Genomic DNA, 27,969 nt, shown 5'->3' on the forward strand with positions numbered 1-27,969 from the left:
TTTTTGTAGGTATAATTATCGTTGTTATTATTATTAATGTAATAACAAAAATGGCATCAGCGGATCGTTACGACTTCGGGCCGGTGAAAGGCGGCGTTCGTTTAGTCGGTCCAGTGCTAATAATATTTGAACGGCCGCAGTTGTGTGTGTGTGTGTGTTATACTTATTCATGATTTGTATTATCGTGATTTGGTAATAAAATGTGTATTATTATTATTATTATGTTATTGTCGGGCAAAAGATTCGACCGGTTACCACGCGTAAAAAAGGAGGGTAGTCGTGCTGATGATTAAGGTACCTAACCGCTTTAAACAGCTGCTGTTATTATTGTTAAAGTGTCGTAGAAAGCGCCCTAAAACCGTCGTTTTCCGCACGATACAAGCCTCTAGAGACTCTATAGTGATAATAATAATTGCGTTGTACTATAACCGACGGGTACTCGACATTTTGGTTTCTCCGCTATTCTCGGATGTCAACCCTTTCATATTGAATCGTCCGTGAACGCTTGTCTGTCCGTCTGATTGCGTCTGACCTGTCACATTTTCCTCACAAGTGTCTAGTAGCAAAAAATATATATATAACTCCGTTGCCGCTAAAGTATAGTATCGAGAAATGTGCTTAGGGACCGTCGGAAATTTCGGATACTTAATGTCCAAAAGAAAACGCTTTTTGACAAAACCGATACCATTAACTTAAATGTATAGTGTCTATTAGGTTGCGATTCGTTCGCTTACAGTTTAAGGATATTTAAATAAAAGTACCGAAAATATTATGGTGACTTTCTAAAGGTTTTCTATCCAAATGTATTCATCCGTTTGTTTATTAGTTATGTTTACACATTTCTTCAATTGGATTTCACTGGATTCGTTTACTCGTTTACTCAATTTACTCGTTTCACAAAAAAAAATGTTCATCGATTAGCTTACTACATTGTTTACTCCATAAGAATTCTCGTTTTATTTACTCGTTTCATAATGATTCACTTGATTTTTTTACTTGATTGAGTTTATCGATTTATTTACTCGCTTCATCCATTTATTTGATCGATACTGATTGGTTTCACGTTTTAATAACTCGTTTACTTATTTATTTACTCGTTAGCTTGATTGAGTTTATCGACTTGTTCACTGTACTGTTTACTTAATTAACAGATTGGTGTATTTACTGGTTTACTCGATTTATTTACTCGTTTCATCCATTGGTTTACTCATTTGAACCGTGTGAAATGTTCACTTAAGATTAAGAGTGTGTTTTATTGATTTGTATATTGAACACGAATCTCATATTGATAAGATGTTATACCTATTGTAATACATCAATTCGTTTTGTTTATCGTGTCCAATGGCCAATGGCTTAACAGTCAGGAACGGATACAGTTCAGCCAATAACTGTTTGTATAGTTATACAAAATGTTTAAAAACCGAACTGCTGCGGACTGTCGTATACGTTTTTCCCGCCGGAATTTCAACTTCAAAGTGGGTCTAAAAAGAAAGAATATATTATACACTGTTATTGACTAGAGTTACATTGGACATTGGTCGTACAGGCACTTAATATTAGTATTCACTATAGTCTAATATAATCTAGTGGGCGGCCAAAACATGAAAAATGGTTTTAATCGTAGGCCGTAGTAATATTATCTGTTTCTATCATCTCTCCGAGGAAGAAAACGACCGAATTACCTATACACCTCATTTGACGCGCAAGCTTAGAATTCTATTAAGGCTATCAGACGGTTAGAGTGACAATGCAATTATTATACACACTATTACTCATGAGGAATTTGTATGATAAATGACGGTACACCATGTTCACACGGTGTAATTAATGGATTTTCTCGGGCGGTCGATCTGGATGTTTGTCTGGTCTAAAGTATTCAATACTAGCTCTAATCATAGTAGATACCGTAATTCCTGTTTCCTTGCTAAAAACTATTATTAAAACAATTTCGTTTAAATAGTTATCCCGAGAATCGAAGCGGTGTAATAAGGCGGCCACAATTAATATTATAACTTTCTTATTTTTTGTCAACAACTTAGTTAATTTATAGTATTAGTATTAGTTATTTTATAGTAACTTAGTTATTAAGAATCACTAGTTATTTTTTATCTAATAAAGACATGAGTTTTTCTCAAAATAATTGCAATTTTGTAATATCCTCTTTTGAAAACTATACGTTTATGTTATTTTACAAAATTATAAAATGGCTAAATATTTTTTAGTATTTTCCAGAGTTTTCTAGGTTTATGGATAAGGACATGCCAAATAAATGTTCTATAAAAATGTCATAAATGTTTTGATAGAATACCATTGTGAATAAAAAATATAGGTTAAGTCTGTTTTAATATGACATTTAATGGGTGGATTATAGTTTTTCTTAAATGTAAGTATACAAGTGCTTATTACGCAAGAACAAAAAACGGTCAAGTTCATAATCACTTTCCTCGGGTATATTAATAAAAAAAAAAAAAAAAAGGTTCGAGGCAAATCGCTTTTACTGACATTTATCGCATTACAAACATGACATATTATTATATTATAGCCAATGCAATGATAACAATAATATGGTTTAATAGATTTCAATGGACACGGCCGTCGTTTATAAAGAACGACAAAAAAAAAATCATTATTGTTTAATCACGATTTTCGACCGAATCGTGCGAATCTATCAGATGTCGTTACCGTCAGCCAATAAGCGACTCACGAACGAGTTTCATTTTTAAAATGTCGGCCATCGCACAAAATGTAGTTTTGATAATAATCATTACTGTTATATTGTATCATAAGTTCACCCGGACAGAGAAGTGTAAGAAAATAGTAATTTTTTACAGTCAATCGGTCGGAAATAATAGTGCAAATGGGTAACACGATAAAACATACATACAGAGAACTAGGTTTAAAATTTGCTTAAACATGTTGATGTACATCATCTCATTTAGTAGTCCTACACGCATCAGAAACCATCCCTGATACTTGATTGGGCCAAAATGTCCAAAATTTCACCCCTCGCCTTTTCAAAGTTGATAAAAACTACATATTTTTCAACATAAAACTATGAAGCGCTATTATGTTTTGTGAAAATATTCAAATTAGTTCCAAATTCGTGTTGGTACTATCGGTAAACGTTGACAAACAAAAAAATATATCATAAACTATTTGTTTATTGCGGTTTTTCAGGTGAAGTTTTAGAGCTTAAGGTCTGAAAATTACACCCAGAATTGGTCAATAACAAGTAGAATTTCCCCAAAACTAATAAATATGTATATACCTAGCCAAACTTATTTTTTTATGTTGTTTTTTTTTTCCAATTGTACATGCTATACGGACCAACTAATATCTACAATCAGGTTTGGCCCAACAAAGTATCATTCATGTACGATTCCTGAGCTGATAAACTTATTATTACATTAAATAAATACATTAAAAATAATTTTAAAAACAAAAACACATTATTATAACAACAATACCAATTCCCAAGCTTAAATATATTGCATGTTACCTAAGTACAGACATTATTTACCTTCTTCGCGTTTATATAATATAACAATGCTATTGGCTAGTTAGTAGTCGCTTGGAAAAATTTTAAAAATTGGTTATTTTTTCCGTTAAAATATACACTATTTTCACCGTGATCGAAATCGGTATTCACTGGCGCTATTCAACGTTAACTAATTTGCCTCGCATGTTTTTTAACTAAAGATGAAATTATTATTTTTTTTTTTAAAGGAAATATTCTTCTATAACAGTAATGTATAATAGTACTTTGTATTTCATAGAGCGCGTTTTAATGCGGTGTACCGTTTGAAAGTTAATGATCCAGAAACTTTCCAAAATTGAACAAAAAAAAAAAAAAATTGACTTTTTAATTTTTCTTTCTTTTCTAAGTAATTGAAAACGAATTAAAAAACATTATGCATTCGTATACTACGGTTCAGGCTATGCCAATGGGAAAATAATACAATATGATGAACAAATATCTGACACAACATATCAGAAACCGAGAGAAGAATATGTTTTTCCATCTATTTGTTTGCTAAGTATAACATATTTTAAAGGTAGGTGGTAGATATCGTTTATGTGGTTTCTTTTTTTTTTTTTTTTTTGGAAACCCCACTTCCGTCCTCAGTGGAATTATTCGTTGCATTCACCATACGTCGATAAATGAAGTCGGAAAGTTCAAATTATGCCGTCTGAAAATCGACAGATATCACAGGAAATGCGTCCGGACTCGGTTTGGGTCGCTTTCGCTTGAAACGGTTTGTATTGTATTAGGAGAATCAAATGTTCAGCCAAAGTAAAAGTAAATATTCCACGACGCTACTTATAGATTCGCATCGAAGATTATTATTTTTCCTCCAGACGGGTAGGCGATCATCACGTCAGTTCATATGATTTGTTTATTACTGATACATATTTCCACTGTGGTTCGGATGCAGTTGACTGGTTTTTGTTGGCTGTGTTCACTTTATTACATAATATAAGAAATGTTATTTTGAAAATGTTGACGGTAATTTTTTTGCAAACGTGTCTATATAATAGGAAATAAATTATTTGCAAAAAAGCCAGGTCACAGACAGTCACAGGTCTACAGGAATTATTACACTTACTGGAAGTGATAAAATGATTTTTTTTAATAAACGCTTCGATGTGAATCCGTGGCTAGTAGGTTCAAACCTGTACGGTCAAAACCAAGCACAGTACAATCCAGCACAGTACAAAGTATTGTTGAGTAAGTTAGTACACAGAAACAATTACAATATAGTTAACACAATACATACATTTTTGGTTGAAGCAACTAGGTGTACAATATTGTTTGGTTAAAAAGAATACATTCTGAAAAAACTGTTTTTGAGCATAATTATTAAACTCGATTGGTTTTGATTTTAAAATTGGCTTCTATGGGCAATTTTACTTAACATTAGCTGAATAAACTTCGGTTGGCCAATGTTGAATACACCTAATTGTTTACCTAGCAACGTAAATTAAACCATATACATAATATAGACATTAGGCTGACAACATTGATGTTTAAATTATTAATTAATACTTAACGATTTACAAAACAATTTAATACATGTAATTTAGTAAAATTTAGACCATTATATTTTTAGAACGCCATCATTATAAAAATATGTACATTTTTTTGGGTGTTTTTCTCGATTTTGAATAGGAATAGGTGATTTTTTTCAAATATTTGATCCAATATAGTACCTTACAGGTACGATTTCTGATCTATAAAGTTACTACACGAAGAAATCGGTTGAGCGGCTCAGAAGATATCAGACACAAAAATTAAAAAATTAAATACAATAACTTCTCAGCTCCGTATCGAAGCTAAAATATTTAACAGCTATTTCCCTATCTCGACGATAAACCTATTCCCATACGTATTCATTTTTTTTTTAATCGAATAAAACTTTAACAGAGCTGAACAAAACAAAACAAAGTTAATTTGATAGTAATAGATATTTTATGAGTTTAAAAAGTATTAAAACAAAATTGTTAGTGCTCGTTCTTCAAATCTGATAACAATATTATTCATTATTCCGTCCGGCCGAAAGCACCAAATATCCGATTTCAGTCTGTTTTCATTATACTGTTACTAATTTATTGCAAGGAAAAAATTCCATTTACAAAAATTGTGTACAAACATGACGTTCGTATGTAGGTACAATGTAAACATGTATACATTTATGAGTTAAAATTTGTCAGGTTTATGTAGGTATATAAATAGAAAAAATAGTGTATAATAATATAATACAGAAAAAGTAAAATGAAAAATAATAACAAAAAAAGGAGAAAACAAATTAGTATCTTTACACTAATAATTACATCACTTGTGTTAATTTAATCTGACTAATGTATCAGTCATAAGAAATTGATCGGTTCGCTAGATTTGCTCTAAAACTTAATCATCGTCTTTAATAAATAATTAAAAAAAAAAAAATAATAAATAACAAAATTAAAATCGACGCGTGTTCACACTTCACGCCACCTGTTTAAGCAATTCAAACAATTCAATTCATCTCAAAAACTACTGTACCGTTTCCATGCCCAGACTGTACATAGGTAGTCCTACGATAACCATCAGTATAAATAATATATACCTATTATCATTGGATTGTACAACTACGTTCCATTGTTATATCAGAATTTTCCACATACAATATTATTAGACACAGACACGCGTTAGTATTACGTTTGTATAACTTGTGTATTGTCGAACAAGATATTGGTCTTATTGACGTTTCTACGCATTTTGATTTAATTTTCTATGCATAATACCTTATGGTAGTACAAGAATCATTGGAGCCTTTATCAGTGGATAGGACGACCACAAACGACAATGAACAAAAATGACAGTTACACTGTAGTAAGTATAACACTAGCAGTTCAATAATTAAATTAATTAAATAATACGTTTTTTTTCCGGTTGGGTGTTTTTATTTAGTAAAAACTCGAAAGCTCACAACATAGAAGTGTTTAGTCGATTGATTCAGATTAAACCAATTTGAAAAAGAAAAATGTAGACTTCTAAAAATTGGGAGTTAACGGCTGTACTACTGATATACCCCACTCAGATCTACATTAAAAAAAAAAAATGTAAAAACACATCAATGTGAAAACAAAATACCTTCTCAGGTATGCACCACATAAGTGTACAGGCAAACATACCACTGTTGTCGACATGGACGGATTGACCAGATAATTCACCATTAGAGCCAATTATATGCCGTGAAGATTGTTATTAAGAAAATTAACTTCCGCGAAGTGAGTGTGGACACTTAAAGTGACTAAAATAAACTTTATAATCTACAAGAGCATTAGCCGTTGGCAAGTATAATATAATATAATAGTGTGTGTAAGAAAATGTTTCACCGCAATGACCGAATGTTGAGTGATTACAAGATACCGTCGAAAAATCAATTACAGATAAAAAGTGATTCTAGCCAAAGGGGCCAAGAATACTTGTGTATTAAAAACAATTTCTAGTCGAAATATTTTGATTTCTCGCTTTACTTTCGAGCTTTAGCGGTTAAACGACGATTACATAAATAATGTTACTTTTTTTTTCTTTAAATAATGTTAAGTTATTAGAGAAAATTACAGGTTGATTTAAACTAAATAAAATAAAATAGGTTTTTTGAGAAATTCAATAATGTTTTTTTCTGATTGTATACTGGTGGATAGGGCTCTATTTTGTTTTTTGACAAAACATATCATTTAATGAAATTTAAAAAAAAACACATATTTTATAAATAAGAATTAATTTATCAGAATGGTTCCAAATTAATTGAAACATGTATTAGTGTTTTAATAGATTTAAAGCCCTTTGTTTATTCATGACCAAAACAAATCTTGTTGTAATTTTTTTCTTTCGTGTTATAGATTGATTTTAAGGTAATATAAGTATCTTCAGTCTAATTTTCAGCTTATTAATTCTAAATTTGCCAGAGAAGGGGCAGGGGATTATCAAAATTTTGGTTCTGAGATGATTTATGAACACATGGACATGTCTAATTCATATTCTATTAGTCGATCCGACCGTTTTTCCCAAAGTCATAGCAAATCAAGGTCTTTTTACGGATTTTTGTTGTACGGAGGGGGGGGGATGATTACGCATAGGCAAATTTAGGCTAACAAACTGTGCGTGGGCAAATTATTGTACACTGTACCACAGGTTAGATAAAACCAGATGGTGCACTCCTTGTTACAGAAATTGAATTGCTGAAAATGTAAACAAACCAAAACCCTCCTCAACTCAGAGTGACCACCGGTAGAAAAAAAATCTTTATGATAAATTATTGTTTCAGAACTGAGCACCGCTGAATTTATTGACTATTATCACCGATTTATTATAGTAAAATTGTTTGTAGACAAACAGGGCTCTGTAAAACACTCTAACCTAAATAAACTACACGAGTATCCTTACGTATCCAACTTGACATTACACTCAGAACTACAAATCAAAATCGTCTACCACCAAGTTGCCAAACAACTTTACACCCGTTATCACAATTCCCTAGAAAATCGTTCTAATATTCTTATACAAAATCTTTCTCTGCCAAATACGCCCGCCACCATCCTAAAAGGCCAAAAAGAATGTAATGCCAAGATCTTCTCTCCCCTTGAGTAAAAATCAAAACCCAATGGAGTGCCGTCAGTGCGCGGCTTCCGATTTCTGTTACCAATAGTAATGCAATCTTTGTGAACCGAAATTATAGTTCTGGTCTGTAACGTCAACTATTTGGTCCGCCTAAACTGTATCGCCGGTATGCCGGACGGATAGCTGATCTGTATCATCACTAGGAAACGGCGCAGAGGTGGCAGCTAGCTGTGGCCCCTCTCCTTTGGTCCCGGCTGGATCTCGCTCGGTCCCCTTCCCCGACGGTGTCCAGGCCGTAGACAATCCGATTTTTTAATGCCGTTAGTGTTATTTTTCCGACACACACACGGTCCGTCACCGCAACGGTGCAGTGATGTAGTTCGCAATAATAAAATTAAAAAAAAAAAAAAAAAACCTTAAATCCGCGTCAATGTGATGTGTTGATAATCGCGAATAGAACACACTTATTTGTATGTATGTTTGATTTTTTTTGCAGAAAATAATTGTTTAGTTAATTACAAAAAAATAACAATAAACGCGGTGCGCTCTCGATAAAATTGTCCGGTTCGAAGGACTACGCGCGGGCCATGCCACCCTGTCGGTGGTCCATGCCGCCGGTCCACGTGACCCTGGTCACTTTACTTGTGTTGCAGGTGGACACCGCGGAGAGGTCGAGAATTGTAAGTATAAGTCACGGTCGATCAGCTAGAAGTCCGCCTTAGTAGCCATATTTTAGCACCGGCAAGTCCGAAAGATAACGGGAAGTTTCCGGCGTGGAGTACGACTACCAATGCAACACCACATCTCTCGTTTTCTTTTCAACTTTACAGGGGAGCAAAAGAAAGATGATTGTAATATTATTTTGTGACTGCTGATCTATTCTTGGATTCCATAATAATCAACCACTGTGAATACCAAAAAATCGGGAACAAAAAGAAATTAAAAATAGTTCAGGCGATAGCCAAACCCAAATTACAATATCCTTTGTAAAAAGTAACTTAAGCGCCATTTCTAAGGAGTAAAGTATAGGCAATTTTTCGAAAAATCTTAATTTAGAGTTTGAACTATAATGTATACTTATTAATACAGTGTTAAGGATACTTTGTTGATTGCCATTTTTTTTTTGTCAGACTATCATAGTCATTTCTATAGGATAAAATACAATTTTTTTGCCATCAAAACTGCTTTGCGCGGATTGATTTTTCTCAGGCTTCATGTATAGTTAAGGAAAGAAATTCATACATGTTATTAATGACAAAATTATCTGTGTTCCGTCATCCGTATTTTTTCGATATACCTTTACAACCAACACTATATCATTTTTAAAAAAAGTCCTTTCTTAATAATTAATTATTCATTAACTGGTTGAAATATTAAAAAAAGAGCGATGGTAGAACACAGACAATGTCGTTGTCTATATTATGTAAAAATTTGGTTTCTTAGTTTAGATTATAACCTTAGTAAAATTAATCCGCGTAAGGCGGGTTTTTTGAAGAAAACAACGAGTGTGTGACGTCCTCTTAACTGTGATTTTGAAGTACGCCATTTTGACGATAATGCAGATAATTTAAGTTAATGCAAGCCCAGTTAAGTGAAAAAGTAAAAAATAACTAGTGATGATCATACATAAAACAGTCAACTAAACACACCATTACAGCATTGTGGTAACACGTTCCCGCTACAGCTAATATTGTAATAATAATCATCTAATTTTTGGGAGGGAGGTAAGGGGCTGAGGGTATTTTTTGGATTCTAAAAAAAAAGTTTGTGGCCCGTTTTTTTCCGTTTTTTGTCCGTTACTTTACAGTATTGCGGTAAATTGCATCGCCGTTTTGATGGAAAAGAAAGCGGAAAATTATAAATGCACCGAATGACTGTTTTTTTTTTTTTTTTGCTTAATAAATTATAACGCGTACATGTTGTTTACTATGATAATTACATGGTCTGTTCGGTAGAAAATCAAAAACGCGCACAAAAGTCGCCAAAAGGCGATGATACCAATTTGCTTTGGCGAAAGTGAGCCGGGGGGGAGGGGGAAATCTTAAAACTAAAAATTAGCGCTTTTCAAAATACCCACATTTATATTTTAGTTAAAGGTTGTTTAAAGTTAAAATAAACATACCACTGATTTTGGGTTTTAATGCGTTTAACAAGCCCCCCTCCCCAAAATTTCTGCCAATGCTAATTTGGTTTTAGCGTAATCCACGTGTATCCAGATCTGATTGACAATTATTTTGAAATCAATAATTACTGCACAGAATCTAATAAGACCATTTGCGACGGTAATCGCATTCCCACTCGGTAAATTACCGTTTTCACCCAAGCAATCAGAACACTCAATTACCTGTGAATAATTACCATGATATAATCGAAATAGCAATTAGGAATCGATAAGCATCCGAGAGGACTAATACCAATTATTACTCTACAGTTATTATATTATTACAATGAATTAAATAAAAGGAACCTTTGAACACGGTGTTAATTTGCATTTGGCACTGATGAGTTTAGCCTTCATTTTTCCACCATTTAATTTAATTAAGGGTGAATTTAATATTTTCCTATTTAATTTGAAAACATTAATTAATGGCGAATTGACAAAATCCGAGTTGGTCTCACAGCACATATCAAAATTGTAAGTAAAATAAAATAAAAAACTGTCAACGTCAAAATTAAGTTTTTGAATTTTTCGTCTGAATCTCACTAAGTATAATGTGTTGCAGATTTTTCATTTTAAAATAACAATATATTATTTTTTTTAAGATGGGAGAATAACTCATAGCTGATTCATTGAATAATACTATCTGAACAACAGACGACTAAGTAACATTTTTCTACCTTCTCCACTCCACATTAAAGCTAAAATTAAAAATGATTTTTTTCCCTAAATAATTATTGTAATTTTGTAGATATTCAATTTTTTATCTTTCTATTTTTTTCCAGAGCTCTATTAAACTATTAAAACTTAAACGTCCATATATTTAATTCACTTTTTCAATTGAGAACAATATGTTGAAATGTTTGACCGGTCGGTAACCAGTTTCGGACAATAATTACATACGCCTAACCTTAGTAAAATGTTTAAAAGTGATTATCCAAAACTGGCTGTGGACCGGTAAGCAGTTTCAGTAGATTATTCCTAGTGTAAAAATTAGTTTAGATGGAAGCTAATTAAAATATAAGTTCCAAAAGTCAATGGAACCTGAAAAATAGCAAAAAAAAGAAGATAAATATTTTTGTTGCTTTATAATATCGTCAAATAACATAAACGGAAAGTGTTCTCAAAAAGCATAACTTATTGTACGGGTCTAGTTTTTCGAAGCGATTCACCGCCACCATATTGTTTCTTCTTCCGCGAAATTCAATGAATCAAATAGTTCGATTAAATGGACAATTTTTTTGTGTTTATGTAATATAAAAAAATCTATTGTAAAAAACGTCATTAGGACGGACTGTTAATTATTGTTCAGTGTTGTGTGTTGGACGTCTACGATTGTCCAAGTGGCATTCGATATTATGTGTTATGCATGTTCGCTGTGCAGTGAATTTCAGCAAGACAATAAACGTCTGACGGTGATGATTTTTTTCTTGACAGTTGTCGCACATCGGAGGCGTTCACAGTTGTCCAGATTGTACCTGCCTGTTACGTGGGCACACATCGTTATTGCGTTTCCATATGTGTTCTATCTACTATTGTTACACAACAGCTACCAGAGCAACAGTATTGAGAGCTACGGCCGATTTTGTAGATCTCCCAATGATATTTGTTTTTGTTTTTCAGCTTCGACGCGTACCGTAGCCGAGAAGCTATTGTTTTCCTGAGAAATATGTGTTTTTATTTATATTATAGTATATATTATATTTATATATATATTTTAAAAATATCACCCTTAAAGGTGCGGAAACTTTTTCCTATTCTCTTTTTCGAGCGTAGTCTTTTGACTAAAGACCTGAAAATTGGACAGAAGGTACATTAAGAGCATCGAAGTGAAAAAAAAAAAATTACATTATTTTTTTTTTTTGGTATCTTTCACCTTTTTACAAGCCGTTATGGCTCTATTCAATTGACTTTAACAACTGTCCTTTAACAAACATCAGCCATAGTTCAGAAAAAAACGATTTCATAAAAGACCGCTGACTAAAACTAATATAAATTTACCCTCAGTTGGATTGGCATATTTATAATGCATCCTAGATTAGTTTATGTAGAATTTGTTGGAATTTTGAATTTTGTTACGCGTTTTGAATTCAAGTACTCATACTCATTAAAACAAAACGTTAGAGGTCAAAAACAAATTATAGTTTAACCGGAAAAAAAAAATGTAATTAATTCACACATTTTTCTCATCCTCCGTTAGAACGTTGTATGTGTTTTAATTAAAAGGCGCAAATGGATTTTATTTTTAATTTAACACGTTTTTTAACCGAATTAAATTTTGCTCACCTTTAAACATGCAAAGGAAACCGTGAAATGTGACAGTCTAAGATTTATTATTCGTTTCCCGTCGCTCTTTTCGGTATATAATTAACGGGCTTACAACGGAATTGATAAAGTGAATTTATTTTGGAAATATACATTGAAAATCAGTTTAAGAGGATACAATTGGTTTTTATACTAAATTCTATAGTTCCTGTAGACTTCTCAAAGTGAGAGAAAAATATTATAAACAACAATATTACTATACTTTATATCGTGAGAACCAAGTCCTACTTTTTGTAAAATATAATATGTATTTGGAGTTTGGAACAATGCGTTCAAACGGCGACCTCTGTTTTACATTTCCCTCAGTTTACCGTTATTGTCTTGCGACGAATTATTCGAAACATATCTGGAAGAAAAATTACTGTAATAAACACAGTATTTTTATTCTACTCAAATGTGTCCATTATAGAGTAGATCCGATACGTTTATATTGCCAACGATACTCATATAATTCAGAATAATTATATAAATGGTGATGCATTTTAAAAGTATTCGTAGGGTCGATGTCGGTTTTCTTCAATATCACTTTCAAAATATATGTAAGAAAGACTATAAAACATTGGTTTCGTTGACAAATATGGTTTGATCAACAATAATAATTAGAGAAATTCAGAAATGTCTATTGAGAGGAGCGTGCATACTATATAATCTTGTTTATAAGTTGAAATGTAGCAACTCTGCAGAACATAAATCGTCCCCGAAAGGCACTTTACTGGGGAAAACATTTAAAAAGTTTTCTCCTTTCTGTTTAAAATCGGGGAAAATACCAAAAAAAAAGACATATTTTTCAATTTGAAAGTTATATGGAGCGCTATAACTTTTTTTCGGACAAGTCCAGTTAGTTTCAAATTTATATGACATACTCTTAAGGAAAAGTACTATTGATAAACGTGGACTGACCTGCAATCATGTTACATCATAGCAAATGTACACCGTACTTTACTGAATTGAATTGAATCAATCGTTGTCTTTTAAACGTTCACACATTTTCGTCGTGTTATACACCTAGCTTTTACCTAAAAAAAAAAAATACTTTAATTTGGCACGACGAATTCGAATATGGTTAAGACTAAACCGAGCCGCTGTCTTATTTGGTCACATATTCAAATTTGTAATTTCAACGTTCGGTGCGTTCTCTTTGTTGATGTTTTTCATCCTCGCCTACATCGACCTTAACATTTTGAATAATTATAGTTATTATATTAGTGTACACGAGAAATTGACGATGCGGGCATATTCCAGCACTGTAATAACCACTTAATAAAAATGTCTCATTATAATAAATGAGCATGTTTAACAGAATATGTTGTCATTGAATAGTATGGCAGCATCGCCTGATAACGGATGGTTTTTTGGAGAAATACTACTCGATGAAAATTACTACGTTTTAGGCATGTCTCAAAGTGGTACTTCACGCTTGTGTTAAGTTTTGAATTCGTCGCCAAAGTAGGAATAGGATGAGAAATGTTTGTTTAAGTAGTCTGTGACTTTGCTACATTTTCTCCAAACCAATCGTATCGTGGACCTTGTCTGGGAAGCCGATTTATTATCAGAAAAAAAGAGGATATGGTGCATTTGTGTATGCAGTTATCACTCGCCTCACTCCCCTGACTGTCATAAGTAATTTTATCCTAAATGTACATTACAATAATTCGTTACCTGGCAGTAGATCCGAACCGTTATAATTCAATTTGTTTATTCTCAAAACCAACCAAGATAATCACAGCTTCCGTGGAAACTCTCACAGCCCTCCAACCTCACTCCCCGGGATTGGGCTTTTGGGTTTATTGGGTAAATAAAACGTTTCTATTATTTTTATTTTTTGAGGTTATGACCTTTGAAGTTATACCACAGGTTAGATGACACCACAGAGTGCAGTTCCCATTAAAGCAATGCTGAAAATGTAAACAAACCAAAACCCGAATTCTTAATGAGAAATTATAGTTTCAGAACCGAGCGTCACTGAGTGACACCAACTGTCGAAGAGGATTTCGGTTATCAGTAAACGACTGAGTGCATCTGCATCCGGTTTTATCTAATCTGCGATTGTACGGAAGATGATGATTGACATATTATTATATATATATATATAATTTTTTAAATACCGAAGTGACCACATTTCGCTAAACGGCCAACATATTCATACGTCGATGTCGGTCGATGAAAATAATAATATTCCTATTGTGTCAGAATCGATTGACAACGGCAGTTATTATTATTATTATTTAAAACGGAAATGTGTATCGCTGCGCGCGCGTTCACAATCAGTGTTGGTAGTTTAATCCAACAAGTGCACAGATCTGTGTTGTACCGGTGGCTGCTGGTACCACTGGCAGTAGAGTAACATAATATTAGCGTTGCGGTTTTCCCCGCTATACTCTCCGTGACGGGTTTTTCCACGACCGCCATATAGCTCCGGGTCTTTTTAGACACGGTTTAACGGCCCGACGATACGTCTAGGAAGTCGTTTTATATTATTATTCTTATAATATTATTTTTTTTCCCCTTCTAGTCGCTCGTCTACCGCGTTTTTTTTAAATCCTATCATTTTTTTTTTTTTTAACCCATACAACTAAACCAACCGTGCCGTCGACGGTAATAAGGCGACAATAATGCGTTCGGTCAGTCCGGAAGACCATCGCAAACTTAACGACTTAATAATAATACACTAAAACAAAGTTACGAATGGTAAAAAACAATTAAGTAGAGCCCTATTGACGCGTCGCGAAATAGTGTCTCAAGACAGTGTCCGCAGTCGCAAATGTTCAAAAACGTTTCACAAACCGGCGTTTCGACGTTGAGAAATACAAAGAAAAATACAAAAAAAAATTAATATAGATACAAAAATTAACCGTTTTTCCGTAAGCGGTTATGTGGGCATTTATATGTCTCACCCCTGCCAATTAAAAACGTCAATGCGCGAAATTGCACATTTGACTTGTTGCGAGTAAACGATGTTGACGAAAACGAATCAACGTTTAAGTTACATTGTAATTATTGTGGTGAAAGGTCGTGTGCGAGGGGGCTTTTGACGATGACATTTTAGTCAATTTTTCAGTCGAATCTTTGAATAATGATATTATGAAAATAATTGTGGCCCTTTAATCTTGATTCCAGCAAAAGCGACAGTTGTTTCGTGAACACGTGCTGCCGTTCCTCGGCGGCAAGATACCAGATTCAGCGTTTCGTGCGGACCGTTTAGCGTTGAACATGTTAAACAAAGAAGGCATATCTGTTCCCGACGGGATTCTGTTTGATATCTCTCCCAGGGAATCGCATCATCAGTCTTCGCGAGTCGATCCGGAACTGTCCAACTCCATAGTCAAAATGCTACACACGCCGGATGGAAGGTAAATAATTTTACAATGTCGCTTTCAGTGCCTATTTAAATCCACAAAAAAAGGTCAGTCGATCTACGGTGATGGACGGTTTTGAATGGAACGTAGTAAGATTGCTACGGATTAATTAAAATATATTTCTCAATCTATTCCTACCCAGGCAGCAAACGCGTAACTTGACAGGTTCGGGTTCGTACGGAAATTTTGGAATCTTAACAAACCAGGAGCTGATTTTCTTACCTTTGTTATTGAGTCATACATTGATGATTGTGATTGACACATTTTGTCGACCTGAATACACCCCGAATGGACCAATTTTGAGAAATGCCAAAATTAATGGTATTGACTTTGATCCGAATAATTGTACTACTAATGGTAAAATTACTCGTATAATATAATATGTAAATCAAACGCCACGAGAGCAAGCAATATCAATACATCGGCTGCACTTAAATAGACCACTTGAATAATAGTGTCGCTAAATTAAGCCACACCGTTATGGGTTCAAAGGAGTACAAGCGGGGGATTAGGAGAAATCGATACAAACGTTCCGAAATGCATCTTAGTTCGCTTAAGATAATAATATTTAATCCATTTGAACGACAATAGAATTGACCTTTTGTTAACATTCCTAATTAACCTTTTCACCCGACCGAGATTTGATGTGAGGGACCAACGACCTTGGTATTGCTTTGAGCTAGCCAATTCCTCATTTCTTTCCTGGTTTTCTGTGGACCTGAAAAATATTCTTGTTAGTGTAGTTGTAATGGTAGTAATGGTTTTTATAGATAGTACATGTCGTTTTGAATGTTCTATATTTATCATTGTGTGTAACGTCTAAAGAGGTTATCGCACAACTATTAAATACCTTACCAGCATACACATACAGGTCTTTTTTTAAAGTTAAGACGCTCAAATAATTGCATTTTTGTAGTTTTTTTTTTTGGACTCAATTTAGTTTATGTCATTTTACAATATCAGACAAAATATTTAAATGTTTATGTATCCTTTCGATTTTTTTCTATACCTCTATCAGCTTTTCAAACTAAAATGGTAACGCAGTAACTATTAAAATTTCAAAATTTGATAGAGTTGATTGGAAAGCAACAAATTTGCCATTGTTTTATGAGAAAATGAGTGTATCTCACCCATAATGAATCACTCTATTTTTCTTGCACTATTCGATGTTGTAGTCGTTTCGAAAATATTATACTAAACTGGTAATGTAATCGACACAAATTGTATAAATCTTCACAAATGTGCTGCGAATATAAAAGTTTTGTAAAACTTTGCAACCGTGCTAATACAATATTCATAACGGGATAATGCACAAGGACAAACCATCTTTCCTACGACTATTGTGTTTAGTAAAAGTTTAATCCAATTCGACAAAGTGGTCTTTGTCGTTTTGACTGTTCCGATAAAGTGCCGAGTGTTCCATCTAAGTAATCTCTAAGTGTTATTCACCATTTGTGTCCCCAGCCGCAGCTATGCAACTCCGGTCGATGATTTAAATTTATAGCAATAATTATTTACATTTCATCACGTCGCACGTTTTCGGTTGTATTCATAACAAAAGTGCGCTCTTTAAAGTATGCACAACATAGACATGACGATTAATAATACCTTTTGTACTTTCCGATAAAAGAAAAAAACTGAAAAGGTATTGGTTTTACAATAATGTGTGTGTGTTGTATTTGTGTCTGAGGAAAATGCTTCGGTGCTAATCTTTGGATACTGGACCCCATTTAAGTAATTTCGAATTGTACTGGTTTTGACTGTGCTTGTCTTGAGCTCTATCGGTTTACTTGATTTGTATGGTACTGGTTTAGACAAGTATGTAGGTGGTGACTATAGAGGTTTTATGGTGACGCAAGCAAGAAGGGCTAAAGACAGTTTGCTCGTTAAGAAGAAAAACAATATCGTTTAATATAAGATAAGATATTATTGATAACAGTATATGGGGGGGGGGGAAACAGGGATATTTTAAAATAAGGGTAACAACTTATTTTATCATACACGGTACCAACCGGAATCTTATTGTGTGCTGGGTTTTTTTTCCGTCTAGGTACGTGCCATCCGAAGGCAAACACGATTTCGAAAACGAGGTGGAAACCACCTACAGGATCGTGATCCCTTCGAACTATCCCAACTACCAGTTACCGAGGTTTAAACCGTTACCAGGAACATTGCAGTTGCCAATCAGACAGATTTTCGACGGCGGTTTCCGCGCCAACACCGTTCAAGGACAATTGGGAGTCCCTTTCTATCCACAAGGACAGGTATAGTATAATATATACATATATAAACAAAATGTCTCTCTCAACGAATAATATTTTAACACATTTTGTCGTTCGGGAGGATTATCCTCGAAAAATGTTTACAAGTAATTATTCTAAAAAAATGTAATATATATATATATTATTCAAGCCTTTTATGCCGGAGAAAAAAAATCGGCGACAGTTTTACCAAGTTTGGAAAGTAATTATTATGCCATCGGTGTTTGTAGATAAATCCTATAATAACGTTCTTTTCGAACGTACAACCTGAAACGAGCGAAGAGTTTCCTATCGTCGCATAACATCATTATGATATTTTTTTATCCATAAGTACACATAATAATATACCTACATAATAAATATTTTTATATCTTTATAGCCACCTCGGTGGCGTTTCCCAACAATACCAAAACGCTTTAAATGTCGGCCGGAGCGCAGTTTTCTTATCTATTGTTATCCGAACCGTTTCTGATGGCGTAATCCTTGTTTCCAGCTCAACGGCAGCTGTTCGACACATTTTTTCGTTTTGTGGTAAAAATCAAATATTAATTCAAATATGACTAGTAGAATAATTATGTGTAAATAAATAACTATATTCCAATGTAGATATAGTTACCTACTACGGTGACGTTATAAGACCAAGTACTTTATTACTCACGGGAAAACGACGGCAAGATTTCGGTGAACTCGAATTCACTTTGAGCGCAAACTAGGAATTAATTTAAATATATTTTTCCAACCGATGTTCCACTTTGTCTCGTATAATTCCAAAACTAACTTTAACTCTGAGGGATCGTTACATTCATCGTCCTTTGAGCTGTGTCGAGCAGCTGAGAATAGGTTTTGTTTTTACATTGTTGTGATTTTATTTTATTTTGTCTGGTCCCACGGCATTTTCCAGGAAGATGGTAAACTTTTAAAAAAGCAAGAAAACTTACTATAATTTTCAGACCTTGGCTCTAACGCTTCACTTGAAAAAGCAAAAAAAAAACACTAAGTTTCCACCCCTCCAAAAGGGATTGGGTTTATAATATTTTGTTTGTTTGTTGACTTTTACCGGTAGCACTAATGGCTAATGAACATTTCTTACAAATCTGGACCCAATTCGACTATTTTCAACAAAAAAATTATACAGTGCAGTAAGTTTATGTCGAAAAAATATGTACATCTTTTTAGGATATGTTATCACAAAAACGTATGAAACAATAATTTCAAAATCGATTTTTTTTTTTTTTTAGAACAATCGGTTTGTAGAAAATAGGCTACTCGATTATTCTAGGAAACCAATAGGAGCGTCTTATACTTAACTGTATCGCACTGTACATAGTTATAATACAGTCATAGCACAATATGAATTATCTAGTCTGGAGAAAGACGAGCGGATCGAAACGCGACTAAACCGTGAAATCGAACAACGAGACGAAAAATCCAAATCAATTTAATTCGATTTCGGCTAACATTGGTTTTTGGTCGTTGTAATTGGATACCGTGTATTGTCGTATAGGTAGGTAGATATGTCTGTTTTATTAATCCCGGCGCCGCCGTCTTGGTCTGACCTCCTCTACCGGCGGTCTTTGGTCGTGCACTTGTGCGTGGAAAACGATAAGGAGACAGAGAGAGAGATCCCTCGGGACATTGTAGGAACTATTTTCACTTTGCTCTTGCACCGCACGGACGTTATCCATAATGATCTGGCCGGGATTTCACTTTGAGCCCGTAGCCGGTCCGGAACTAAACCCGAAACGCCAATTGCGCGATAATAACAGCCAGCTACTGTATTGCTATTGTAACGCGCAAACACACCAACAATCGTAGATTAGTCGTTTAAATACAGTGTTGCCGGCGTTAATTATTATTTTGTGTTAAACATAAAAAAATAGTACCGACATAGTCATAGACGCGTGACGGTCCGCGGTGTTGGAAATTTCCACTAGAGTAATCGCCGCCCGAATTAATTTACACGACTTTCCTCTTCTTTTCTTTTCTTTTCAAAATAACGGTTGAAATCCGATTTGACGACAACAATATAATACATTTGTACAACACAATTATTATGTATCTTTAACGTGGATACGTTTTTCGGGCTCATTCCATAATATTGCGCCACGTCACGAAATATGTGACGCCCAAAAACATACCCGAGATTCAATGATAGCTATGGTTTTATTTGTTTGTACCCGGACCCGCATGTAGCAAGTCTACAGGTAGGTCGGAAATCCGTAATGGGCTTTTATTGGGCCAATCATTTTAAAAAAGTCCACCCCTTTGTCACGAAAACCGACAAAACCACCCAAAACATTACATACTTTTTCCACTGAATCTACAACGCGCTATACGTTTTTTTTAAATAGTCCAATTAGTTCCAAATTTGTATTCCAATATTCCTTAGATATAGAACTATGCACGATAGGCGTATACAATGTATTCAAAAACCGTTCATGTACGATTTTCTTCAAAATCTGTAGAAACCTACCTTTTTTTTTTTACAAAGAAAAACCAAAATAACCCAGTACAGTGGGGTCGAGACAAAATAGGGACAGAGCATATTGGGGCGGCAGAGGTTATAGGTTTACAGGTATTATTATAACCCAAAGAGATAATTTTTATATAAGCGCTTCAATGCCAATCCGGAGATGGTAATTACAACTCAGGATTTTAATATAATAATAATGTGCTTAAAATTATATTTTCAGTATTGGGGAATTTTACCCATACATTATTATCGCAATTGACAATAAAATGCACACATTATCTTCAAATAACTGCAACCTAGAAATTGTGTAATTTTACTTTGTTTTTGGGTTTATCCTTTATTAAAAAATGTTATAGCCCCGCATTAGCAGATATACCTACCATTATGATTATCAGACTTTGTGTCCGAAACTTCGCTCAAAAAGAGAAAAAAAAATAAAAAGTTTCCGTACCCTCCTATTTTGAGTTTTCAACGTTTAATCGTCGGTATACTTTATCATAAGTTTATTCCACACAAATTAGGATTCGACTTTTATTAAAAAAGTTATGGAAGTAAAAACAAAATTTGTACATCTAAGACTGTTGGCTGTGTGAAAAAACGGTTCAGCGGCAAGACACAATATTTTTATCGAATATTTATTATTTTCACTATCTACACGTTGGTCAAGTGATTTTCTCACGTTCAGTTATAACATTTCCTGGATGTCTGTGAATGTCCTTCTCGGACGTAGACGAGTTTTGTGATTTAGTGTGAAAACTCAAACGCTGCAACATCAATCATTTTATTAACCTGTATTTTTCCACGGTGACATCTCCAACGACGGTCGATTGTTGTTATCTCTCTTTTCGTCCGTCATAGTTGTCTGTGTGTACGTCTTCGTCGAGTTTGTAAGACGTATACTAAAGCGTTTAAGACGTTGACCGCAATGTCAAGATAATATAATCATTTTTTTTTTTTTTTTTTGCTGCTGAATATCGGTCACACGTCAAACCGAATCGTTAGCGTTTTTTTTTTCTCACAACGTCGAAGTGTTATTTTTCCTTTTGAACCGTCGAAAAAAGGGCGATTTTAATTTTTATATTTATATTTAAAAAGAACGTTCGAATAATATTATGTATAATCCGGTTTTTTTTTTTTGTAAAACGAGCAAATGAGATAAAAAGGTAATAAAACCATTTTCAGCTACTTTCAATAAATGAATTAAATTATTTAAGACATTTAAGATTCAAAATTGATACAGCTCTGGAAAATACTAAAAAACGCAAATATTTAGTAATTTTACAATATTTCAAGAGGAAACACTAAAAAAATGACAATTATTTTAAGAGGTTTTGAGTGTCTTATCCGTAATGAACCTCTCTGTGTATTCATACATATTATAATTATAATGATAATGATAATTATGACAATTTTGATGACATTGATAATTATAATAATAGTAATGATGGTTATGATGATAATACTGATAAAAATGATTATGCCTATGATGATGATAATATTATGATAATTTAAATTATATTATTAATGGTAACAATAGCTTTGTTCCAGCATAGAGTTGTCCCATATAAATTTGGGATTAATTTCCAAAAAAAAATTATACAGACTTGGGTATGTACGGACTTGCTACATGAACAAATCGGTCGGCGGTATATACAAAGGGTATAGTGGCGAATCGTAAACAGAAGTCAAAATTAGCCCGTTACTCCGGAAATATATACCTTCATTAAATTATACTACCAATTGTTCTGAGATACTCTCAAGGTTGTATGACGTAGAAGACCTTTTAGCTAATTAATTTCGTTTCATATCCAGAGCATACGGTGTAATGAAATCGAAGGTCGGAATGATCCTTAACGTGTTCAACCCGTGTTTTTTAGATCATCAATTGTATTATACCTATATAGAATATTATAAGAAATAAGAAGAATATTGAATATTTAATTCCTAATAATGTTTTTTTTTTTTTACCAAAGGAAACCCAAATAGTATCCTGTATTTAGTATATTTATGTACAATTTATTTTGTTCGTTCACAGAGCTAAATGTTACGCACTAAAAGACATAAAATAATAGTTACACTGTACAGTACAGTTTTATAGAGTTGACAAGAATGACAAAAATGTTGTAAGCAATTTTATTTTACAGACTTTATAATTATATCTGCATTAAATATGACAATATTTTTACTTCTTCGGTAAATAAAGAATTCATTTTAAAGCATAATTTGGTATTTACCTTTCTATATTTATCGATAGATTTGTTTTTTAAGAACATTTATACACATTGACTCGCTTGTTATTGTTATTTCAATCTATATCACTTTTGCATTTATAACATTGTGGCTTTCCACACGTTCAAAAGATCAACAATGAAGTATTCTCCAAAAGACAATTTCCTTAAAAGATTTAGATTTATAGGCTAAGCCTTGCCCAGTGCACCACACGAGTTGGCCGATGGATTTATTATTTAAATATATATTCAGTAAACCGTTATGTATTAAAAATTTCATTTGATTTGATTGAAGGCAAACTATATAAATAGTAAATACTAATAGACTGAAAATGGTTTTAATAATTATATTATTCAGAAGTGGTTATTTTTTATGAATTCGAAAGAGTCAACGTGCGATGGTGATTTCAAAATAATTAATATGAAAAACTATTTATTTTTTAATTGGATCCATACATTCTGCATATATATATATATAATGGCTTAGACTGTCGACAACAGGTTATATTCGCTTAAAATCAATCTCATTTGAAACGGTACAATTACACATGTTGTTTGGTATGTTAATGAGAGTTGAGAGTTCTAAAAATAAAAATAGTTTACTCGGTTTTCCGTGCCAAACACACGGTTTGCGGTTAACAGGTTCAGTTTGAAAAAACTATTTGTAATTTTTTTTTTCCTACAGAATTGGGGTGCCATGGAAACCGACAGAAACGATCCACTCTACCGTTTTAAATACGGCGGCGGTAACAACATCGTCCAACCCAAACCACAGTTTAACAACATTCATCTGACTAACTTTGTGTGCGATGGATCTGGAAGGATGTATCCGGACCCAGAAGCCCAATGCCAGGTAACATACAAAATAATAATAGTACATCTTGTTATTGTTGACCTAACTAACCCTGTTATATTAGTAAGATATACGACTGAAAAAATAGTAGTCTGGTTATCAACAAGTCACCATTTTTAGTACATTATTCTCAATTTGAAAAGATAATGAAATGTTGCCATTAAAGTTTCAAAAGTTGTTATCAAAACAACTAAGTTGAGAGAGGAGTAAGAACAAAAATAATTTCTTATTAAACCCTAGCATTATCTAAGTGGTATCTAACCTAACTAATGTTTGTCGCTTTGTATTACTCTCCTTGGCTCGAAATAGTTAACTGCTGCTACATGGTTTGAATAACAAATATAGTGATGTCATTTTTTTTTTTTTTTAATATTTCAAAAGTTTAAAATACTATTACAAGACATTCGACAACAGCTGATTTGGTTGACGTTGCCTTTGACGGGCGAATCAGATAAAAACTATAGCGAAAAAGTATTACAATAAATTGTCTCTGTTGCTCGCAGAATAAAAAATTGCTCTTTGAATGAGATTACGTGGAACTGCTGCGGACACGATGCTCATTATTGTTTGTATTTTGTTTAAGTGACAAAGTTTCAAGTTAAAAAAAAAAAACAAAAACGAATCGTAAAACTTTGACGAAAAATATTGCTTTACCTCAGTCCAATGGAAAACGCAAGTATTTTTCTAAAGCCACGGTTTTATTCTAATAAAACGCTTTAAGTTGTTTTCTTAGTTTAAATCATCTTGTTATGCGTTCGCATAACACAGGGGAATTAACTTTTACAAAAAAAAGTTTTTCACCCGGCAAACATTAATTATTGTTCAACCCAAATGTGGTTATATGATCAAATTTGACTGTAAAGATAGAATTTGGTTTGGAATAAGGGTCATTGCACGTACAGGGTAGTAATTCATTATAGATAAGACACTCAATTTTTCTCAGAATAATTGCAGTTATGTAGATTTTATTTAAAAAAAAAATGGTTTATGTGAAATAACATAAACCATTTTCACTGGTCAGTAACCAGTTTTAAATGTTAAGTAATGTGCGCAGATCAAAATAATAATTTTTTTCAAGACCTCTCCAATTTCGGGACATAAAACGAGAAGGTTTATTTTGTTTTCACTTACCTTGTAGTTAATTTTTATTGGCTTACATCTTTAGCCGTTGACTTGGCAAGGACTAAATTTGAATAAAACAAAAATAATAGTACTTTTTAGGCTATTTTTGATTATAATAATAATATTATCATGACCAGAGTTGGGCTGGGAGACTCCGCATGCACTCAAAAAGACAAAAACAAAAGATACCGGCTCACTTGGGCCACGATAATAATTGGCCGTTAAGTTTTAACCAAAATATATCGGTCGATTACGTGGCAGAGCTATTCGGTTAGCCCAGGGTTAATCGCTCTGGTGTATATACATAAATAAATTGGCTGCACCGAGTAACCTAACCGCACAACCAACCGTGTACAACCCTAAGTCGACCTATCGTTTAATACAATAATAATACTGCACGGACAATCGAACGGCTTTTTAATCGGATTTACCTAACATAATAGTACAACACCGGCAGCTTTTGGCGTCGCCATCCAACTCTTGTTAACGCTCGGTTTGATAATATTATCATGGGTATTTTATCATCCGTTTACCGTGTGTTCGACTGATATCAACCCTTTTTGATTATCACAGGCTTACAAAATATTGCGCACTACCCCGGTTCTCAACGTGAGTGGCCCCGGTAACCTCGAAAACACATTAAAATAGGTACCATATCTTCTAAACCCAGCAGTTTCATTTGAACCCTGTTCCCCGCAAAGGGGTGGATTCATTTTCTTTGTTACGCTTTTTTTGGGGTGAAGTTTTAGGGCTTAAGGTCTGTAAAATGAAACCATAAGTAGGATCTAGAGAGGAGCTATAACATAAAAAATGTTCATGTAAATCTGTAATCAGACTTTTTTTTTATAATAAACCCCCCCCCCAAAAAAATGTTGGAAAATTGCGCTTTGGCCGCTGAAATTTCTACGTAGCCTAACCGACGGTGGTGTCAAATTTTTACCCGAATTCAAACATACTAATATTTATACTTAATTTAACAATATTATGCCAAAATTGAACGTACCAGAACCGTAATCCCATTCGATTTAGTTAAAAAATACACTCCCTGGTTGTTTTTGCTGTGCTCGGTTTGGACTGTACTTGGCTTATTTTTTTCTTTTTAATTTTTGAACTCGCGACAGATATTATAATCGTGTCTTATGAACCTTGGCGGCAAAAACACCAGCCAAAAGGCTACACGGGACGGTATAAAGTGTCTCCGGGTTTCTGTTGCACTCCTCGGCTACAATAACGAAATCATACCCGTCGAAATTATTCCTTTTGGGACCGACTTAACGTTCTGGAACGGAGCCATTCCTTTCGTATGAATATGATAAAGTGCCCGAGCTCGGATTGTCTGTTAAAATAATGTTGGCAGCGGTCTGGATTGTATAAATGTCCGGGCTTAGGCACGTAATACACCGTGTGCGTGTAAAACTACACCGAAAAAAAATAATAATAATAAAAACCAAAGCCCTTCTTATTTTTCACGTCCCCGACTCGAAACGTATTTCATTATAATATTTCTTCAAGCTAAAAAAAAAAAAAAACCCCAAAACAAAATACTTAACATGACGTGCACAAGTTGTTTGTATTTTTTTTTTTTTAACAACTTAATCTTACAGGCAGTGGGGATTAGGCAATTTATATACACCAACGCGTATGTAGACATTAATTTGCGCTAAAAAATAATATATTAACTGTCATTTTAGTATAAGTTCTACTTTAGGGTACAAAATCAGATAGAGACGAATCAGATTTGAATATTATTGATGACAAAGTGTTTTCATCTGTCATAAAAAATTAATAATAAAAAATACAAAAGAAAATAATACACAACTAGAAAATATGTATTAACTTTTCATTTAAAAATCACAAAATGACTTGTTATTTGCCATATAAACTTTGTATAATACATTGCATTGTATTGTATTCATGTAATTGGTCCTTGTATACCTTCATTTAATTGTTATTGTTTATACAATGTCATTGTTTTTTTAATAGTATTATAGTATTGATTTTTTAAATGTACTAGTTGTAAATTGGACAAAAGCCCTTATCATACTATAAATAAATTATTAAATGCCTATCGCGGATAGCTCAAAAGATATTGTTTTATTCTTTACTATTTTTTTTTTTTTTTTTTATGTGAAGTACCGTTATTTTTAGTGAGTTTGCCGATCAACGAAAAGAAATATTAACCCCGAACACTTAAAATTATTTTAACTTAATATTAGCTGTTTGCTATTTGTTGCAAATCTTTAAAAGTGATAAACGCAAAATTCTAGTACACATTCAACCGTTTAGGTGCGATACATTTTTGAAATATTCAAAATGATATAAATCCCAGTACTAAATGTTACAAATAGAAACAATTAAGATTGAGGTAGGCAGTTCATAATCGATATTACCTACTGTAGTCTGTAGTATTTAACGGGTTGCTATATTTTTTCAGTGTTTAATCTCCAGTTAATCGTAATCCCCACATTTGTTTTTATTATCATTTCATGTATAATTTTTGTTTCAGGTATTTCACTTATGCCATTACAATGGATTCAAAGAGTCGTTCGTTTGTCCAGAAGGAACGCGGTACGATGCGACCGTTCAAGAGTGCAGGCCTTGGTACTTAACTCCTTGTTTGAACGGCCGCGGACCGTATTAGGTCGACGAAATTAACAAATATTAATTTCCCATAATGTCTTCGATTTCGCTGTTAATAGAAAACATAAGAAAAAACAAAAATGTAAATAAAAAATAATAATTTATAATATATAATCTTAAAGAAGCGTTGTTCGAAAACGAGATAATATTATTGAAGTTTTAAGAAATAATTTTGTATTTTTTTTTTTTTTTTTACAAATCACTTTTTACGTCGAGACCTTCGACGCGGTTGCCATTTAAAAGTTTATCATAATAATTATTGACATACTATTTTATTTATTTTTAATTTTTTTGTACATTATACTTATTATACTTGTTGTTGTTTGATTTACAATCTTACTATTATAATTTGTAAGTTGTTTTCACTAGAGCAAATCAAAATTAAATTTCTCTTATTAATATTATTAAAGTATTTTCTATTTTTTTTTTACTCGTGACACATGAAG

The 27,969-nt window shown here is 33.2% G+C and overlaps 1 protein-coding gene across 2 annotated transcripts; it reads left to right on the plus strand.

The window, feature by feature from the left end:
- Positions 1 to 199: 199 nt before the first annotated feature.
- Positions 200 to 27,624, plus strand: LOC126837308 (uncharacterized). Of its 2 annotated transcripts, none has more exons than XM_050571158.1 (5): positions 200 to 294; positions 15,708 to 15,940; positions 17,997 to 18,210; positions 23,594 to 23,761; positions 27,390 to 27,624. In XM_050571158.1, exons 1-5 carry the CDS (start codon positions 286 to 288, stop codon positions 27,522 to 27,524), a joined length of 759 nt encoding a protein of 252 aa, XP_050427115.1. In that variant the 5' UTR covers positions 200 to 285; the 3' UTR covers positions 27,525 to 27,624. The 2 variants fall into 2 exon arrangements, with proteins under 2 accessions (XP_050427115.1, XP_050427114.1); XM_050571157.1 differs by lacking the exon at positions 200 to 294 and adding an exon at positions 8,472 to 8,787.
- The last annotated feature ends 345 nt before the right edge of the window (positions 27,625 to 27,969 follow it).

Source organism: Adelges cooleyi, unplaced genomic scaffold (genome assembly GCF_023614345.1).
Source record: "Adelges cooleyi isolate 19-005CV unplaced genomic scaffold, UGA_ACOO_1.1 ACOO_flye_CR_arks_rails_tigmint_CR_PRNA_248, whole genome shotgun sequence".
In the NCBI taxonomy this organism is placed as follows: Eukaryota; Metazoa; Arthropoda; class Insecta; order Hemiptera; family Adelgidae; genus Adelges; species Adelges cooleyi.